General features: G+C 53.4%; 1 protein-coding gene across 1 annotated transcript in view; it reads right to left on the bottom strand.

Moving 5' to 3' along the window:
• The window catches only part of EEIG1 (estrogen-induced osteoclastogenesis regulator 1), a 34536-nt gene that overhangs the window by 3738 nt on the left and 13132 nt on the right, over window positions 1-17666 (bottom strand). Inside the window, exons 2-8 of the mRNA XM_079789949.1 lie at window positions 7031-7151; window positions 6757-6786; window positions 4567-4683; window positions 2830-2876; window positions 2587-2744; window positions 662-766; window positions 389-584 (exon numbers count right to left, since the gene is read on the bottom strand). Of these exons, the coding sequence (XP_079646075.1) occupies window positions 389-584; window positions 662-766; window positions 2587-2744; window positions 2830-2876; window positions 4567-4683; window positions 6757-6786; window positions 7031-7151 (774 nt within the window). The remainder of the gene's footprint in view (window positions 1-388; window positions 585-661; window positions 767-2586; window positions 2745-2829; window positions 2877-4566; window positions 4684-6756; window positions 6787-7030; window positions 7152-17666) is intronic.

The following is a 17666-nucleotide window of genomic DNA, read 5'->3' as shown; positions in this document are numbered from 1 at the left end:
GGTAACGGCGCAGTGATGACAGCAGTGACCACCTACATCGCTCGGGATGCTCTCCGTGCACAGGAGAGCTTGTTCACGTGGTCGTCACGTAACCACATGCCGCCCTGCTGTGCAGGTGCCACCATCACCTGGTCTTACAGAGGAGGACGCAGAGGCTCTGAGAGGCCTAGCAGGGACCTAAGGTACCTAAGTCATACACAGCAACCGCTGACGGAGCACGCGCACAGCAGCTAGGTCAGGGCTAACTGATGAACATCAACTGGTTGAGTCATCAGCATCCAACCCTGAGGCAGGGACCCTAGTGTCCCGTGTTACAGGCAAAGGAGCAAAGGTTCAAGGAGCCACCGGGAGGGGTCTGTTCTTCAAAATGCCGAGCAGTGAGACTCACCGGAACGAGCGGTCTGACAGATGGGCGGGCCGGGGAGGCCGGGGTGGCTTCTCGGGGGGCCGGTGCTCACGCTCACCACCCTCGGGGCCCTCCACCGTCATGCTGAGGCCACCAGAGGCACTGCTGCTGGTGGACGTGTTGCGACGGTGCGTCAGGTCGGAGAGGCTAGAGGAGCGCGAGTGCTCCGTGCTGTAGCCTGGGTGGGAGGGGCGTGCATTACAAGGGAGCCGGGCACTATGGGGGGCCAAGGGCACGGGCCAGGTGGGCACTCACCAGAGATCTTGGACTGCTGGCTGGCGTAGCTGGAGTTGCGGGAGTGGCCAGAGTGGAACACCTCCTCGGGGCTGGACAGGTTCTGGTCTGTCTCCTCCGGAAGCCCTGGGAGGCAGGGAGAGGGCAGGGGTGACCAGGGGTGTCCGTCCTCTCACTGAGTCTGGCGGGGTGTCAGGTGGAGGGACACTATGTAAGCTGATGTTAGCAGGAGCGGCAATCTGCTCCAAGCCCCAGTTCACCATCTGAACCCAGGTCATTCATTCTACAAATATCTGTCAGGGACCGCCTCCATGCAGGGTGCTCTACTGGGTGCTGTGAACAGGAGACAGGGTGTCACAGGCCACTGGGGAGGAAGAATATTTAACAAACACGACCCACAATTTCGGTGAGTGGTGCAACACAGTGTGCGGGGGTCTGACCCAGTCTGAGATCAGGGAGGGCTTCTCTGAGGCAGCGGCCTTAACGTGAGACCATCCGGAGGCGTGGGAGGAAGCAAGGCAGATAAGGCATCAAAGGGCCTTCCGGAGGGAACTAAGGCAAAGGCCCTGAAGCTTGTGAGCTTCCGTCAATGCAGTTAAAAGAAAGCAAACCAGGGGGAGGGGAACTGGCTGACAGCCCTGTCCCAAGTCACCCATAAGCCCAACTTCGAAACGAACATCCCAGCACTCCCCAACAGGAGGTGCAGGGGAACCAGGGGATCCACCCAGGGCCGTGGGTACCACCCACCAGGCCTCCTGTGGTAAACACAGGAAGTGAGGGCTTGCCCAGCCCCCCTTTGGAGATGAGCACAGCCAGGCCACCAGCTGGACCCCAGGCCTGACTGTGTCCCCACCCAAAGTCAAGTGGCTTTTTAAGCCCCCAACAGGTTCTGTGCAGAGGAGGGTAGGGGTAGAGAAAACCAGCCAGAGGCATTTGGGGCTCACACCCCACGCTGCCTGGGAGAGGCATCTCTACTACTCTGCACAAAGGCTTATCGATATTGGGGTGGCCTGCTCCCCAGATCTCTGCTCTGGGGACCCATACCCAGAAGCTGGAGAAAGTAATAAAGCTGGGACGCCTGCATTCCCACGTGCAAGCCCGGGCTGAGGCAGCAAGCACCCAGCTCTCCGCTCTGGGCTCACTGGCTGGGTCTCCAGGAAACGTGGGAGGGAGTTGGCCCTTGAGGTCAGGGGTCCCTCCCTGCTGCCGGCCCCCGAGGGCAGAAACCAGCAAACATCTGCGGAGCCGCCGGCACTGTGCCCTAATTGCTCTTGCGACACAAACGAGGGCCCGCACGTGCCGCCTTGCCAGAGCCTCCTCTCCTTGTGGCGCCTCCTCTCCTAATCGCCAAGCCATCGCTTCTGGGGATGCAGGCTCGTCTGAAATTTTTTTTAACATTAGTAATAATGATAACTCAGTAGAAATACACAGAGTACATACTCTGTTCAGGCCAGGCCCACACATTTGCTCCGTTCATCCCCCAAGCAACCCAAGATGTGGGTACCACTGCTGACCCCCTTTTACAGGAGGACGCTGAGGCCCAAAGAGGCAGAGTGGCCAGTAGTCAAGGTCACGCAGCACGTGGGGGAGAACAAACGCTCACAGCACACGTCCCTCTGCCAGGGCACTGTGCCCCGGGCCCCAGATTCAGCTCCAATGCCATCGCTTCAGGGAGACGTCCCTGACCCAGAGATGCCTTCCGTGTCTCTCACGGCTCTTTCTCCGTAGGTAGACATGCCCTTGACTTAGTTATCATCTGATCGGCGCCTGTCTCTCCTGCTGGATGGGGAGGGCCACGGGGTCAGGGACACCACGTCAGGCTCTGTCCAGGGCCCTGCACGGTGCTGGCACACGGGAGGGGCTTGCACAATGTCTGCCTAACGGAAGCATGGCCACCTCGGAGGTAAAGGGAGGCGCAGGTAAGGCGGGCGGATAGGGAGCGGTACCTGAGCTGAGAATGGTGGGCCGGGCCTTATGGGGCCGGGACCCTGTCAGGGAGTTGGTGCTGCTGCTGCAACTGCTGCTGGTCCCGCCTCCCTTACACGTCAGCTGCAAGGAGGAATCCTGGCCTGGGATGGAGATGGACTTGGCAGTGGACGGCGGCCTTGGAGGACAGAGAGGGGTATGACTGTGTGCCCCAGTCTTGGGGTCAGCTGAGCCCCCACCCCTCAGCCTGCACCCACACTCACGTCTTGAAGCAGGGGTCTCCAGAGAGCAGGAACATCCCGATGGTGACCTGTGAGACAAGGAGAAGTCAGCCATACCACGTCCACTCACTCAGCCCAGGCACCTGAACTCCTGCGCCTGGACTCCTGCGGCCTCCCTGCTCCGGCTTCAGACAGGGCTCGGATCTGATCCCGTCTCTGCCCCCTGATGGCCCTGGGGAAGCCATGCAGAAGGCAGAACTGAGCCTGACATCTGCTTCATGGGATAGTGGAGAGGATGCAGCGAGATGAGGGTCACTTGGCTTAGCCCCTGGCTGGGAGTGACCGAGCAGCAAAAGCCAGCTACCACCACTTCAAACTACAGCCAGCCCGGGAGCCCTCGCGGGAGGGCCGCACAGTCCCTCTCCACCCTCAGTGCCCAGTGGGCGTGGGGAGGGAAGGAGGCCTGAGAAGCCGGCCCAGTGAGAAGGGGGTTCGTAGTCCAACACAGAGGGCAGGGGCTTAGTGCAAGTTTCTTGAGTAAAGCAAAGCAAAAACCCATTAGAAACTTAAGAATTTAACGTCCACTTGGGCAAAGATTTTGGCAATGGCCCAAACAAGGCAATGCTTGGGTTCCCAAATCTGGGCTGAGATGGAACGACAGGTGGGAAAGAGGCTCAGATCCCAACCACCATCAACAAAAAGACCACTGGGTTGAGGAGCTTTTTAAAAAATTTTATGGATTATTTTTTTGGCCACAATAGCAGCCTACCAAGGAGGTGACGGTGCCAGGTTGTAGAGGAGGGATGAGACCCAGACTCGGAGGAAGTGACTGCTCAAGACAGGCTGAGGCCTTGAAGCCAAGGCCCCCTACTCCCCCACCCTCCACCCCCAGTGCCCTTGCTCTGGCCTGAGGTGTATGGGCCACTGGGGCGAGGCTGAAAGCTCCCAGCTCCCACCACAATTAGCCTATACTTTTTCGGTGCCTCCGACTCCCTCTGCACAGGGTCGGGGAGACCCCAGAGCCTCTGCCCACCACTTCTGGCCCAGCTCGGCCCTGGCACAACATGCTCCCACTGGGTCAGCGGCAGAGGTGCAGTTAGGGCAAGACTGTTTGCTCAGCCAGGTGGGAGGGTGTGGAGACAAGGAAGAGAGGTGTGCGGGTGGCAGATGCCCAGATTATCTCTGTCCCAAGAGGCCAAGCAGGCAGCTGCCCGGGGGGAGGGAGCTGCCCCAGCCACCGGAAACTTGCACGTGGGTCTTTGGATCAGCCGCCCTCAGCCTGCCAGGTGGAGGGGCGGGAGGTTCTTCCGGTCACGATGCTTCACTGGGACCTCAGGCTGCCTCATGTCAGGTGGGGCAATGGGAGGACCTGAATGTGGTCTCAGTGCCAGCTCTGCCGTGACCCAGGCTAATGATCTAACCTCTGTGCCTCAACTCCTTCCTGTGCAAAATGGGGACTAATAATACACCCCAAGCCCCACGGAGCTGTTGTCAGGCACAAGACAAGAGGTGGCAGCACTCAGCAATGCTGATCTCACCAAACCCTTAGAGAGACTGTTGGGGTCCAACCCCTGACTATGGATGGGGAAACTGAGGCCAGTGGCTGAGGCAGGCCTTTGATGGTGGTTTCCTGACCCAGGACCCACATCCTCCCAGTATCCCTCACTGCTGTCCAGGGGAAGAACCTGTATTTTTAACAACCCTCCAGGGAATCTGGTGAGGAGCAGGGTTGCCCGGTCCCCTGGTGAGACGGGACAGAAGAGGCAGCAGGGCCAGTACCTTGAGGATAGAGTTGTCCTGGCGGGTGTTCTTCGTGTCATACCCCTCCAGCAGGCAGCAGCGCACGGTGGAGCCCGAGCCTGCAAACTCAGCCAGGTTCAAGTCGGCAAAGCCCAGCTGGGAGGGAGAGAGGAGAGGAGACTGTGGGCGGCTGCAGGGAGTGTGGGTGCCGGGCTGGCAGCACAAGGGTTAACTTGGTGGAGGGGGAGGGGCAGGCAAAGCCCCTGGGACACACCACAGCCCAGACTGCCTGTTGCATAACCTGCACCCAAGGACAGAGGCCGGGCTGGTGGCTGAGGTTGGCGGCTCCGACGTGGCAGAGCCAGGAGCTCACATCCCTGAGCCACACAAAGCGCCCTTTGTGCTGTGTCCCAGAGTGCACCGGGGCAGCGCCTGAGATGAAAGGATATTGTTGTCTGTGACACAGACACATTGTTCCCTGGGAAACAAGGCTGCGCTGTGGGAGCCGCCAGGACAGCGGGCCGGGGGGAGGAAAATCCCGTGGGAACTTGGCGTTGGGATGGTGGGTGGGGGGCACTCTGCAGGGTGCGCAGGAGGCCCTCCTGGAGGCTGGAGTGAGGGTCTCAGCTACAGAGAGGGGAGCAGGGATGGGGAAGGAAGTGGGGAAAGTACGAGAGCAGGGTCTATGAGTTAAGGCCTTTTGGATGGGAGCCAATTCTGACAGGCCTGGAGGGGCAACAGAGGCTCAGGTGAGGGGATGCTGGGATTAAAACGGGATAACCAAACCAGCGCGGGAAGTTTACTGAGCACCTGCTGCGTGCAAGTCTCTGCCGCAGACTTCGGGCATGGGTGCCAGAATCAAGGACTAAGGTCAAATTCCAGCCCCGCTATCAACTCAGTGACCCCCATCTTGCAGACAAGGAAGCCGGTTCAGAGAGGACCGACATGCGCAGGCCCCGGAGGGCGTAACCAGCACAACCAGCCTGGACTCGGCCTGACCAGCCCCACGTCTTGCCACCTCTTTGGGCCTCAGTTTCCTCCTCTGTGTCAAGGTGCTGAGCCAGTGTGGACGTCTGATTGGAGAACAGGAAGGGAAGGGCCTGGCAGGTCTGACACGTGCTGGGCGCGTGACAAACATTGCCGGATGCACGTAGGATGCTCCAGCTGTTTGCTGGTAGTTTCTTTCCTGGCTGGGCAGCTGTCCGCACCCACGTGAATCGACGGGAGGAGAAATTTCCACTCTGATGCACCTTCCACAGGCCGGTTCTGGCCACCCTGCCCTCTGCCCCTGGAGAGGCACATGAGCGAGCAGCCAGGACACAGCGCACACACCAGAGCGCTGAGCTTCCTGAACTCTGGTTGGTGGGAAGCAACACGCCCTGCGCTCAGGGTGAGGTGAGGCAAAGGCATTTCCCCTTGGACCTAACTAAGCCCTCCCCCCTCCTCCCCCCACAACGTGCTACCTCCCTGGGGAGCCCCCGAGGGTGGGCTGTGAGCCCCCACAGAGAAGGGGCTTTAAGGGCAGAGCAAGCTTATTCAAAGCCAGAGGTAACCCGTCTTCTCCTGCCTTTCCCAGTGTAATGTGGGGGCTGAACTCTCTGTGGGCGCAGTGAGAACCTAGCAACTACACACATGCAACAGCGGGGACTGGCTGAGTCACCCGTCCCCAGCCACACAAAGGGACACTGCTGCTCTTAAAGCAACAGGGAATTTGTGATGACACGAAAACATGCCCGTGACGTACTGGCAAGAAAAGCAGCAGGCTGCAGAACCCACTTAGTGTAGTGAGAACAAGTCCCTTTTGTGTAGTTAAAAGTCACACCGTCTGCACATACAGAGGACTCATGTAAGGTGCTCATTTTACGGTTCTCTAAACCATATCGAACATTCTACTCACTGCTCTGTGTGTATGATATATTTCATAATATTTTTTTCTTAAAAGGTCTGGAACAATCCTAAGGAATCCCAGTGCTGGGATGGGGGGAGGGGGCCTGGAGAGGAAGGGGACATAAACTACCCTTTGCACTCTATGGACGTCAACAAACATAGGCTGTGTGTCTGTGAAGTGTAAAGACGGTCAATAGAAATATTTCCAAAAGACGATATATCTCCTGTAGGGCTGAGTGTCTCCTGTTTGGGGCAGAAATGGGGCTGGAGGTTCTTCTGGGAGCTTCTTTCATGCCTGTCCCCCCCATCCCATCCCACAGCCCTTCACACAGTTCCACTCACCTTGGAATAAGTCTTCCCACCTTTCAGCTCCTGCACAGGGAGACAGACATAAGCAGCAGGTGACTAGGAAATCCAAGGGACCTCATATGTCCCCCCAATTCCCCAATCCCCAGCCCCCCCCGCTCCCGCAAGAAGTGACTGCCAGTGGAGGACAAGAAAAGCAGCAGAGCGACTACCCCATTATCCCTGAGGGGGACAAGCTAGGGGATGGGGCTAAAGCCACCAGAGCAGTGGCCCCACACCCATCCCGCCCCGGCCCAAAGCCCGGCCTCACCTTGCGAACCGACACCCGGAAGATGCAGGGGTCCAGCAGGCCAGTGGCCGGGTTGGCGCTCATTTTACACACGAAGGTGAACCGCTTCCGCCACCGCACGCAGTTCTCCTGCACCTCCTCCCTGCAGGCCAGACAGACAGGTGAGCACGGGTGCAGGCCAACGCCCAGGGACCAGGAGGGACGGGGCTCACCTCTAGGGAGGCAGACGGGAGGGGGAGAGGAAGGAAGGGAGCGCTCGCTTTTCACTTTGTAGCACAAAGTGACTGCAGTTTCATAACAAGAATGTGCCTGTGTGAGTGTTGTAAAAACAAAATATGCAATAAAAAATGAAAAACAAGGCGGGTGAGGTCAGGCTGGGGGCAGCTGCCCCTCCCTCTGCTCCCAGGGCTGTGCCCCCACCCCCTTGTTCAGTGGCCTTGGGTGACTCCTTCCGCTGCCATTACCTCCCACTGGCCACGTCAGGTGGCCCTCCCAGCAGTGTTCCAGGCTGGACTACCTGTCCATTTTACAGGTGAAGAGACTGAGGTAGGTAAACTGCCTGGTACCACCCAGTCGGGAAACAGCAGGCCCTAAGCCCAGTGCCGCCGGGCTCCCGAGTCCCCTTCTTCACCAGTAGTAACAGCAGGAACAGCTAATGCTCACACAGCACCTCCCATGGGCCAGCCAGCCATGGTCACGCCGACCCTTCCAACAGGGAGTCACTAACCCAATCCCACATTCAAAAAAACGAGAACTCTGGGGCGGAGACCCTACCCCCGAGGCCCACAGATGGCAGAGCAGACCAGGGTCTTGAACCCAAGCAGCTTGGCTCAGGTGCCACACGTTTAACCCTCACCACCCCAGGTCTAAGACCCTACTCGGGGCCTTCAGCTCTCCTGACAGGAGATGGGGAAGAACTTGCAGCCCCCCGCCCCGAGTTCTTCCTGGGCCTGGGGGGCATGACCAAGCCCCGAATTCAGAATCCACTTAAGAGGAATGTGCTTTGTGCCCTGGGAGTGGGTGGGAGTTGGGGGAAGCAGCTCATCTGAGCCTTTCCCAGCTGCTGCGGGGGCCCTGGAGGAGCTGGGGGTGGCGGCGGCACATGTCAAGAGATGAGCTCTGCACCCCTGTGCAGCACCCCCCCCCCGCCCCCGCCCCCCACAGCCTGGCTGGCAGAACCGGTGCGCAGGAAGGGAGGGGCCGGCAGGAGAGACATTATCTCCGCCGCATCCCACCTAACTGGAGTGGCCCAGCCGACAGCGAGGAAGTGACCGCCGCCACACCCCGGACCTGAGGAGTGCGGTTACTCGCCAGGCTGGGGCCCGAGGGTGGAGGGTCGGCGCAGGATGCGCATCTCCTGGACACGGCTCGTTGGCTCCTCACTGCAACCTTGGAAGGCAGGCTCTATGCCACCCCCTCTGCAGCCGAGGGCACTGAGGCAACAACAGACCGCCCAGGTCACATCCCCAGTGATGACAAAGCAGGATTCAAACCCAGGACTGCCCGACTGCAGAGCCATGAGCCACACCTGGGTTCATGGGCCACGGAGCCCGCAAAGCCTGGCAGGGACTGGGCCCTGCAGTGGACTTACAGACCAACATCTGACAGTGATGACTCAGGTCACCCGGGTGGGGGAAGGGGGGGAGGGAAGGTGACTGGCTGCAGGGAGGTGACATTCAAGCTCAGACCCAATGCAGAATGAGGCGTAGCCAGTGGGGAGACAGTTCCAGGCTGAGGGGACAGACTGCGTGAGAAGCAGACGTACTCCAGGTCTCCTCGGCTGATGCAAGCCTCTGAGCAGAGCCTCGGTGAGGGGCTTCCTGCTGGCTCCACAAGCTTGGAGGACGTGGCCAAGGCTTGTCCCATGTTGGGCCAGGTCTGTGACCAGGGGCAACAGGACTCAGGGCAAGCAGTCTTGGGGGCACAGCCCTCACTCTCTGTGCAACTCGGGCTGGGGCTCGACCTCTCCACTCTCATTAGTAAAACAGGTGCACCAGCCGCTCACTCATGGGCACCTGGGAGCATTCAGTGATGTGAGCCCTGCGGGGGGTGAGGGGGGGGGGAGTCCATGAGATGTGTCCTATCTGATGAAGGCACTCAGGATCTAGAGAGACTCAGTCACCAGAATGCTCCAACCCTGTGAGGAGGGCGAACTTCAGCAACCTCCCACAGCCCAAGACTGGGACAAACAGGAAAGGACAGGGCTAGAGAGGAGGGAAGGAAGGGAAAGCCCCACCCCCGACAGACACGGGCACGAGCCCTCAGGAAGCAGGTGCCACAGGGAAGCAGGAGCCCTGGGCTGGGGCATCAGCCATGCCAGCTGCACTCATTCGTTCATTCACCGACTAACAGCTCCAGCTCTGTGCCTGCTCTGTGCACTGGCACTACAGCAGTGACCAGCTTACTCTCCAGTGGGAACAGAAAGATGAAGATCAAACAAATGAGAAAAATACATGGTAGTAGAAAGGAAGAACTAAAATGATCTCTCCTGGCAGATGACTAGGTCTTGTATGTAGAAAATCCTAAGGAATTCACTAAAAAACGATTGGATACAAGAGTTCAGCAAGACTGCAGGATACAAGATCAATATAAAAAAATCTACTATGTCTATGTACTAGCAAATATCCACAATAAAATGAAAAATATTTTATTTAAAAAGAATAAAATATGCAGGTATAAATTTAACAATAGAAGTATAAAACATATACTTTGGAAAATTATAAAACACTGTTGAAAAAATTCAAGATCTACATAGGGATTTGTATCTTCTTGGTGAAAAACTGAAAGCTTTTCCTCTAAATCAGGAATATGATAAGGATGTCCACTCTCATCACTCTTACTGAACACAGCTCTGAAAGTCCTAGCCAGAGCAATCAGGCAAGAGAAAGAAATAAAAGACAACCAAATGGGGAAGGAAGAAGTAAAAGTGTCACTTTTTACAGATGTCATGATTCTGTATATAAAAAACCCTAAAGACTCAACCAAAAAACTATTAGAAACAATAAACAAATACAGTAAAGTTGCAGGATGCAAAATCAATGTACAAAAATCCACTGTATTCCTATATACTAACAATTAACAAAAAGAATAAAATACCTAGAAATAAATTTAACAAAGGATGTGAAAGACCTATATACTAAAACTGACAAAGCATTATTAAAAGAGACTGAAAAAGACACAATAAAATGGTAAAATATTCCATGTTCATAGATTGGAAGAATCAACATAGTTAAAATGGCCATATTACCCCAATATTCAGATTTAATGCAATTCCCATCAAAATCCGAATGTCATTTCGTAAAGAAGTAGAACAAAACATTGTCAGATTGTATGGAACCACGAAGACCCCAGATAGCCAAAGCAATCCGGAGAAAAAAGAACAAAGCTGGAGTGTTCACACTATCTGACTTCAAACTCTACTACAGAGCAATGATAATTAAAACCGCATGGTATTGGCAGAAGAACAGACACACAGATCTTCAATAAGACAGAACTGAGAGCCCAGAAATAAAGCCACAGGTATACGGGCAAATATTCTTTGACAAAGGATCCAAAGACACACAATGGAGAAAAGAAAGACTCTTTTCTGGGAAAATTGGAAAGCCACGTGCAAAAGAATAAAACTAGATTACAAACAAAAATTAATTCAAAATGAATCAAAGACCTAAATATAAGATCTGAAACAATAAATTACGTAGAAGAAAACTTATGGACCTTGGTCGTAGAGAACATTTTATGAATTTGACCCTGTGACCCCAAAGACAAGGGAAGTAAAGGCAAAAATAAATGAATGGGACTATATCAAATGAAAAAGCTTCTGTACAGCAAAAGAAACCAGCAACAAAACAAAAAGGCTACCAACCAAATGGGAGATATTTGCAAACAGTAGCTCCGGACAAGGGGTTAATATCCAAAAAATATACAGAACTCATACAACTCAACACCAAAGAAACAATCCATTTAAAAAATAGGCAGAGGACCTGAACAGCCACCTCTCCCAAGAAGACATACAAATGGCCATCAGATGCAAATCAAAAGTATGAGATACCACCTCACACCTGTTCGAATGGCTACAGTCAACACGACGGGTAATAAGTGCTGGAGAGGTTGTGGAGAAAAAGAAACCCTCATTCGCTGCTGGTGGGAATGTAAACTGGTACAGCCACTATGGAAAACAGTATGGCGGTTCCTCAAGGATGAAATATTGCCATTGTGACAACATGAATGGACCTTGAGAATATTATGCTAAGTGAAATAAGTCAGTCAGAAAAAGCTAAGAACCATCTGATTTCACTCATATGTGGGATATAAAACTGAAACTCAAAGACACAGACAGATATCAGTATGGTGGTTACCAGAAGGAGGGGGGGGGGGGTAGTAAAGGGTAAAGGGGACCAAAAAAATCTAAATAAAAGACATCCTGCCATCATGGATCAAAAGGTTTAATATTGTTAAGACAACAATACTCCCAAATTGATTTAAAAATTCAACACAATCATTATCAAAATCTCAACTGTTTTCTTTGTAGAATTTTGACAAGTTGATCCTAAACACTGGAAAATCAAAGGACCAGAATAGTTAAAACAATCTAGAAAAAAGTAGAACATAATTAAGGAATTCACATGTCTGGACTGCAAAACTTTTATAAAGCAACAATAATTAAGACAGTGTGGCTGTGGCATAAGGATAGACACACAGGTCGATAGAATAGAATTTAAAGTCTAAAAATAAACCTTCACATTTATGGTCAACTAATTTTCAACAAGGGTGCCCGTGGGGGGAAAACAGCTTTTGCTGGGACAACTGGGTATCACATGCAAAAGAACAAAGCGGGGCCCCTTTCTCAGACCATATAAAATAATTAACTCAGAGTGAATCAAAGACCTGTGTTTAAGAGCTAAAACTATAAAATTCTTAGACAAAAACACAGGGGTAATGCTTTGTGATGTGGGATTAGGCAACGGTTTCTTAGATATGACATCAAAAGTACAAGTGACAAAAGAAAGATATAAATGTGTTGAACTTCATCAAAATTAAAAATGTTTGTGATTCGCCCTAACTGGTTTGGCTCAGTGGATAGAGCGTCGGCCTGCGGACTGAAGGGTCCCAGGTTCGATTCCAGTCAAGGGCATGTATCTTGGTTGTGGGCACATCCCCAGTAGGAGGTGTGCAGGAGGCAGCTGATCGATGTTTCTCCCTCATCGATGTTTCCAACTCTCTATCCCTCTCCCTTCCTCTCTGTGAAAAATCAATAAAATATATTTTAAAAAATGTTTGTGATTCAAAGAACAGCATCAAGAAAAGTGAAAAGACAACCCACAGTATGAAGGAAAACATTTGCAAATCACATGAATGATAAAGGACTTGTAACTAAAATATATAAAGAGAACTTACAACTCAATAAAAAGACAAAAACCCAATTAAAAAATGGGCAAATGATCGGAATAGACATTTCTCCAAAGATGATATACAAATGGCCGATAAGCACATGAGAAGGTGCCCAGTATCATTAGTCATCCGGGAAACACAAATCAAAACTATAATGAGCTACCACTTCACACCCACTAGGATGACTATCATCAACAGATAATAACAAGTGAAGTGCTAGCAAGAGTGTAAGCAATTGGAACCCTCCTATACGCTGGTAGGAATGTAAAGTGGTGTAACCACTTTGGAAAAACAGTTCGGCAGTTTCTCAAAAGGTTAAATATGGAGTTACCATGTGACCCAGCAATTTTACTTCTAGGTATCTATCCAAGAGAAATGAAAATCTACTTCCACATAAAAACTTGTACATGAATGTTCACAGCAACATTATTCATAATAGCCAAAAATTAAAAGCAACCCGAATGTCCATCAACTGAGAAATGGATATATATATATTGGAATCTTGTTCCATAATAAAAATTGCTTTACATGCTACAATGTGGATTAGCCTTGAAAACATTATGCTCAGTGAAAGAAGCCAGTCATAATGAACTGTGTATTGTATTATTCTATTTATATGAAATGTCCAGAATAGCCAAATCCATAAGAGATAGAACGTAGACTGGTGATTGCTAGGGGATGGGGCAATAGGGAGAAAATGGGGAATAACTGCTAATGGGTATGGGGTTTCTTTTTGGGGTGATGAAATGTTCTAAAATTGACTGTGCTGATGGTCACACAACTCTGAATATACTAAAAATCACTAAATTGCCACTTTAAATGGGTGGATTGTGTGGCATGTGAATTACATCTTAAAGAAAAAAAAACTGATACAAAAAACACACACACACATACACCAAAAAACCCACCCATATGGTAAGTCAGATAAAGAGAGAAAAACAGAGAAGGTGGGGGCTGCTACTTCAGGGGGGTAGTTAGGGAAAGCCCTTCTGGCAGTGACTTCTAAGCAAGGCCTGGAGTGAAATGAGGCTGAGGGCTAAGCAAAAACTGGGGAAGAGCTGTCCAGAAGCGTGAACTTCAAGTGCAAAGGCCCTGAGGTAGACACATGCTTGGCAAGAGGAAAAGCAGCACAGAGGCCAGCAGCTCAATGGACTGGGGAGGAGAACAGAGGGGATGAGGTGGGCAAGGGAGCAGGGGTCAGGCCCTCCAGGGCCATGGTGAGGACTCTGAATCTTATTCTGACAGCGGCTCTGTCTTGCCACTACGGAGTCTGGCTTTAGGCCCGAGCAGCCCTGATGGAGTGGGTGGAAGGGCGAAGAGTGGGAACACTTCCCAAGCAGCCAAAGCCCCCACGTGGACCCTCAGGTCTCCTCCCACCCCCTCTGCTGGACCCAGCCCAGGAGTTGGACGCAGTTGCTGGAGACCTGAGAGGAAGCTCACAATGCTGGGCGTGTTGGGACACCCAGAGGAATTGGGATTAGTGTCTGGAACAAAAACTGATATCAAATTGTGGGCTCTCTCCCTTCCCCTTTGTGAGTCTGCCAAGGGAACACCCAGCCAGGAAGCCTGGGCCCCTGGTGGTTCCTGACAGGCCTGGTCAGAGAGAGGCACGTGGAGCCCTCCCAGGCTCAGGTAACAGGCGTCTTCCGTCCTCCGGGCAGGGCTCACAGGATCAGGTGCTGGGCCTCCCTCTTGTTTCCACGGGGCTTAAACACACTATTAAATGCCACCACTCCCAAGGGAAGAAGCTCCCAGCCTTGCCTGGGCCTACCCCAGGAGGTCACAGCAAGGGCAACATACATACCCCAATAGTGGCCATTTCCCAAGGGCCTACTGTGTGCCATCTGGAACTCTTCAACACTGAAAGTTGGGTGTTACCGTGGTTCACTTTACAGACGGGGAAAGTGAGGCTCGGAAAGGCTGAGTAACTCACAGAGCTGTGAGCAGAGTGTGGTCTCAACCCCAGGCCCATCTGTGAGCCAGAGATGGCACAGCGAGGACTCAGCCCTGCAACCTCCTCCAGGGCCCCTCTAGAGAGAGGGAGCCGAGCACCCCCAGTGAGGTGGCACGGGGTCCCAGGCACAAGACAGGGATAATGAGGAGGGATGAACAGGGGTGGGGGGCAGATGTTCATAAAAAAAGGCAGGAATGAGGATCTCAAACAGTTGGCCATGAGCCCAGGGTGGGAGCTGGCCAGGCCAGGTTTGAGGAAATCTCAGAGACTCAATTCTCTAAAAAACCTCTTACTAAACATTTACTAAGTGCCAGGCACGCCGAAGGCCCTAGCAACACAAACAGTAAACACAACAGACAGAAATTCCTGCCTTCAAGGGGCTTATAGTCTGGCAGTGGGTAAGAGATAGACAAAATGAGGCCAACACACCTCAGAGGGTGGTAAGTGGAAGAGGAACGGGGAAGGAGGCAGGCAGTGTCCAGTGTGGGTTGAGTGAGGAAGAGATGGTCAGGGGAGGCGTTGACGGGAAGGTGACATCTGAGCTAAGAGCTGAAGGAGGGGAGAGAGTAGCCTGTGCAGATAATTGGGAAGAGCCCTCCAGGCATGAGGAACAAAAAGGGCAAAGGCCCTGCGGTGAGAACAGTGAGAACGTGCCTGCCTGAGGTGCTTAAGAAAGCGAAAGGTCCTGACCGGTTTGGCTCAGTGGATAGAGCATCGGCCTGTGGACTCAAGGGTCCCAGGTTCGATTCTGGTCATGGGCATGTACCTTGGTTGTGGGCACATCTCCAGTAGGGGGCGTGCAGGAGGCAGCTGATCGATGTTTTTCTCTCATCGATGTTTCTAACTTTTTATCCCTCTCCCTTCCTCTCTGTAGAAAACCAATAAAATATATTTTTTTTAAAAAAGAAAAGAAAGCGCCAGGAGGCCAGAGCGGCCGGAGCAGAGTGAGTGAGGGGGAGAGTGGTGGGAAGTGAGGTTGGAGAGGGAATCTTGGCCCCAAACTTACAAAGGGGCCGTATGGAGGTGCTCGCAACCCGGGCGTCCACATGTGCGCAGGCAGGTAAGGAAGAACAGAGAAGAAATGAGGAGACAGTGGGGGAGGAGTATTGGACCCCTTTCTTTTCTTTTTTAACTGGAAGTATCAGTTGTGACTTTTTCTTAAAGCATGCCTGGAGGGGAAATCAACTCCTCTCGGAGTCCTCTGATGGCAATGAGGTCAGAGGCCAAAAAGCCACTGAGGGGACCGACTCCCAGAGCAGCAGAGACCCACGGAAGCAGTGCAAGGTTAAGTTGGGGTGAGGGGGCTGCAGGGCCACTGTCTTCATTTCTGTCCAAAAACTGTTTCTGTAAGTGAAATTTAAGTTAAAAAATGAAAAAAGGTTGTGAGGTTAGAAGGGCTGGTCAAAAGCAAAAGGAATCTGAACCTCCACCTACCTGAGTCAAGGCCTGGGCCCACCTCGCCCTGCCCTCTGGGCAGCACCAGATCCCCCTGGGGAAGAGATGAAGGAGGCCCCGACACTCCCTAGCCTGGGGCTTCAGGGCCTGAGCCTTCAGCTCCGGGCTGCCTGCCAGGGACAGGTAATTACAGAGCCTGGCTTTTCAGGGCAGCTTCAGGGGCGTCTCGTTTTTAGCTTTAAGATATACAATTAGACATCCAAACACCAGAGAGGCAGGGTGAGCCCTCCACCCACCCACCGCAGCTCACGGTGGCCATCACAGTGGCAGAATTCAGCTATTTCTAGGTTGTCCTGAAATAGAGCAGAGCACCCCACCAGACCAATATCCTCAGGCCAGAACTCCCTGGTGCGCCCATGGCCCCAGACCAGGGCCTCTATTCCGAATCCACAAACACTGTGGGCACTGGCTCCATCATGCAGGTGACAAGGGTCAGTACAGTGGGAACCACGGGCTGCCACGCCCCTACAAGGTCCTTGCAGACAGGCATCATTCAGGGCCCCTCCCTGGAGTTCACATGGGAGCAAAGGCTCAGCGTGGCAAGCAGTGGTCAGGAGCAGGGAACCCAGTGGGGCAGCCCAGGAAACAGGCTACAGGGAGGCCCCACACCCACACTTGGCACTCCACCTCCCCCGCTGCCCGGCTACAAGTACTCATCTGCATGTCTGCCTTGTCACCAATGCTCGCCCAGCACAGAGCCCGGCCTGGCAGGGAGCAGCTCTGTGTGGCCACAGCAGGACAGAGCTAAGAGTCTAAAGCCCAGAGTGAAAAGCCCTTGGCCCTGCCAGAAAGGAAGACTCGGTAGGACAGGGTTTCTCAACCTGTGCACTCATGACATTTTGAACCAGATAACTCTGTTTGTTTTTCCAGGGGTGTCCTATGCATTGCAGGATGTTTAGCAGCATCCTGCCAGTAGCACAACCCCAGCTGTGACAACCCAAAATGTCCCAGACGTTGCCAATGTTCCCCTGGGGAGGGGTGGCAGCAGAATCACCCCGTCAGAGAACCAGGGAAGCAGGCCTTTGACTAAACTTTTTAAACAAGCTCCCAGGTGACTGAGGCAGGGGCTGGGCACCCGGCTAAGAAAGGGTATCCCACCACAGCTAAGTAGGACCCCAGGGACCTCCCAGCCCCAGCTGTGCTCCCGGGTTCCTGAGAAGGCTGGTCCCTGATTCCTCCCCTTCAGCCCCTATGATGAGAGGTAACCAGAACAAGGCTGCATCAGGAGTCCCTCCTCCTGGCTGGTGGGCCCTGGGGGACTCCACAGCATCCAGCCTGCAACCCCCCACCCACGCCCACTCTGTGATCTCCCAGTCCTTGGCCAGGTTCCTAGAGAAGGGAGGGGTCCTCATGATGCAATCCAAGTTCCCAGCTGATGAAACTCAGCCATGGAAAGGCAGGATTCTAATAAGGAAACAATTTAAATTGACAACATCTGCCTGTGCTTCCCCGAAGAGAGGAGAGCACAGCCGCCTGGGGAGGGGCCCACCCGGGGACCAGCCTAGGCGTCCATCCAGGGGCTGCGGGGCAGCCCAGCCTCATCCCGGCGACGTGGCCAGCGTGGCAGCCCAGCAGTGTCTGGCTCCTGCCAGGAATTCAGGGCCGTGTGCAGGGGAAGCAGCTTGTTGCAGTTCTGAGACAGCCAGCCAGCACCCCCTCCTGCAACACCACGAGGCAGCAAGAAGTTCCTAGAAGCCAAACCACTCTGTGCTGGAGACTGAAGGGCTCAGAGGAGCCACCTGGCGCCCCAAGACCCTTCTCTGTTCTCCTGTCAAAGATGTGAGCCCTGAGGGTGGCCAGGGGATTGGCAGGTGGGCTGGGAGGAAAGGCTAGAGGCAGCAAGTGACCTGAGAAGGACAG

The sequence above is a fragment of the Cnephaeus nilssonii genome (assembly GCF_951640355.1).
Source record: "Cnephaeus nilssonii genome assembly, chromosome: 14".
NCBI lineage: Eukaryota > Metazoa > Chordata > Mammalia > Chiroptera > Vespertilionidae > Cnephaeus > Cnephaeus nilssonii.
The sequence above is the reverse complement of the archived record's forward strand: the minus strand, read 5'-3'. Positions and strand labels throughout refer to the sequence as shown.